Source organism: Dipodomys ordii, unplaced genomic scaffold (assembly GCF_000151885.1).
Source record: "Dipodomys ordii isolate 6190 unplaced genomic scaffold, Dord_2.0 Scaffold292, whole genome shotgun sequence".
NCBI classification, from domain to species: Eukaryota; Metazoa; Chordata; class Mammalia; order Rodentia; family Heteromyidae; genus Dipodomys; species Dipodomys ordii.
Window position 1 is genome coordinate 47859 of NW_012267508.1, and position 2421 is coordinate 50279.

The 2421-nt window shown below is 38.8% G+C and overlaps 1 protein-coding gene across 1 annotated transcript in view; it reads right to left on the minus strand.

Moving 5' to 3' along the window:
- The window catches only part of LOC106001372 (zinc finger protein 33A-like), a 4830-nt gene extending 3553 nt beyond the window's left edge, over positions 1 to 1277 (minus strand). The window contains 3 exon segments of the mRNA XM_013036473.1: positions 48 to 112; positions 195 to 717; positions 720 to 1277. Of these exon segments, the coding sequence (XP_012891927.1) occupies positions 48 to 112; positions 195 to 717; positions 720 to 1254 (1123 nt within the window). The 5' untranslated portion in view covers positions 1255 to 1277.
- Between the last annotated feature and the right edge of the window lie 1144 nt (positions 1278 to 2421).

Below are 2421 nucleotides of genomic sequence, written 5' to 3' on the forward strand. Positions count from 1 at the left end.
CAAATATGACATTCATAAGGTTTCTTTCCTGTGTGTTTTCTGATGGACAGTGAGGTTTGACTTCCAGGTGAAAGTCATTCCACACATGTTACATTCATAAGGTTTCTTTCCTGTGTGTATTATCTCATGGACATTGATGCTTGACTACCAAGAGAAGGACTTTCCACATGTTACATTCCTAAGGTCTCTCTAATGTGTGTGTTTTCTGGTGCCTAGTAAGGTTTCCTTTATGGGTGAAAGACTTTCGACACAAGTTACATTCATAAGTTTTCCCTCTAATATGTGTTCTCTGATGGAGATTAAGAGTTGATTTCTTGGTGAAAGATTTTCCACACATCTTACATTCATAAGGTTTCTCTCCTGTGTGTGTTCTCTGGTGCAGAGTAAGATATTCCTTGCAGGAGAAAGACTTTCCACAAAAGTTACATTCAAAAGGTTTCTCTTTTGTGTGTGTTCTCTGGTGGCGAGTAAGCTTTGATTTCTCGGTGAAAGACTTTCGACACAGGTTACATTCAGAAGGTTTCTCTTTTGTGTGTGTTCTCTGGTGGCAAGTAAGTATCGATTTCTTGGTGAAAGACTTTCGACACACGTTACATTCATAAGGTTTCTCTGCATTATGTGTTCTCTGGTGGCGAGTAAGCATCGATTTCCGGATGAAAGACTTTTCACACTTGCTACATTCATAAGGTTTCTCTCCTGTGTGTGTTCTCTGGTGGTCAGAAGATATGCCTTCCAGGAGAAAGATTTTCCACAAATGTTACATTCAAAAGGTTTCTCTTTTGTGTGTGTTCTCTGGTGGACAGTAAGGTATGTCTTCCAGGTGAAAGACTTTCCACACATGTTACATTCATAAGGTTTCTCTCCTGTGTGTGTTCTCTGGTGTCTAGTAAGATATGCCTTCCAGAAGAAAGACTTTCCACACATGTTACATTCATATGGTTTCTCTCCTGTGTGTGTTCTCTGGTGTCTAGTAAGATATGCCTTCCAGGAAAAAGACTTTCCACAAATGTTACATTCAAAAGGTTTCTCTTTTGTGTGTGTTCTCTGGTGGACAGTAAGCTTTGATTTCTGGGTGAAAGATTTTTGACACATGTTACATTCATAAGGTGTCTCTCCTATGTGTTTTCTCTGAGGGACAAGAGGGTGTTTCTTCTCAGTGAGAGACTTTTCACACTGTTTACATTCGTCAACTACAGAAGAAACATGAGTACTATATGCAGCACACATCTTACCAGGTTCACTGAAAATACCCATGCTCTGACAGCCAGTGACCTTTTCTATCCTCACCCCTAAGGAGTTCCCATTATTCTTAATCAGTTCAGACTTCTGTATGGAGCTCAAATGAAAACTTCTTATAAGTCCCACTTTTTCCTCCCCTGGGTTACTATTCATGATTGCTACTTCAGAGAGATATTTATTGTGACTTTCCTGGCAGGTGCTAATCACATCCTCCATTTCTGGGACATCTAAAATGAATAATAGAAAAATAGACAAAAACAAAAATGAGATCCATAAATTCCTTAATGTAAAGATATTCCCTCACATTCTGTTACAATATTTTCAAATATCGAAGCATTGCTTTATGCAGAATAAATATATTTCTCTGCAATGTAGTAATTAAGAAAGTAGTACTGACATTTTACAATGGAAAATAATGTTTTTCTGTATTTCAGATTTTTATATTTTTCTCAAGGAAATATTTACTCAAATTATTCATCTCCGTACTCTTAATGCTTCCATTCTGAATCTCCCTCTACGCCCATCACCACTGATAAGAAATTGTCCTGATCCTATTTTCCTCCTACCTGCAAAATACTAGTTTAAAATGAGATCTCCTTACTACATTTCTTATTGTCTTTTTCTCTTTATGAATGACTTCTCTACAGACAAACAGAAGTGCTAACATTAACTACACTGGAACATCAAATTCAGTTTCTCTCCACGAGAATTCTGGATTGACAATTCCTTGAGACAAAGGATCACCTAGTTCTCTTCCATACATGACTCAAGGGCACTAGGAATACTATTGCTCTGTACAGCTCAAGATAAACAGGCCCACTGGGCTTTGGACCCAACATCACTATTCAAGATGCTTTAACTCACCTGTGAAATTCTCTTCTGAGTCTTCTCTCATCCATGTTTCTGCACCTTGCTCCAGCTTCACAATCAATATAGGTTTAGGAAAACAGTGCCCTGTGAGTAAGAAATAGTGGAGAACTATTGCTCTTGCTGGGTCATCCTTAATGTAATGTTGCAGACATCCTGTTCACTGGGTTGCTCCTAAATCTGGTTTCTCAATAGTTTTATTTTTGGGGGGGTGGGATCGGTTTTGGGGCCTGAACTATGAACCTGGGAGCTGTATCACACCTCCTAAGCTCAAGGCTAGCACTCTACTACTTGAGCCACAATGCCAATTCTGGC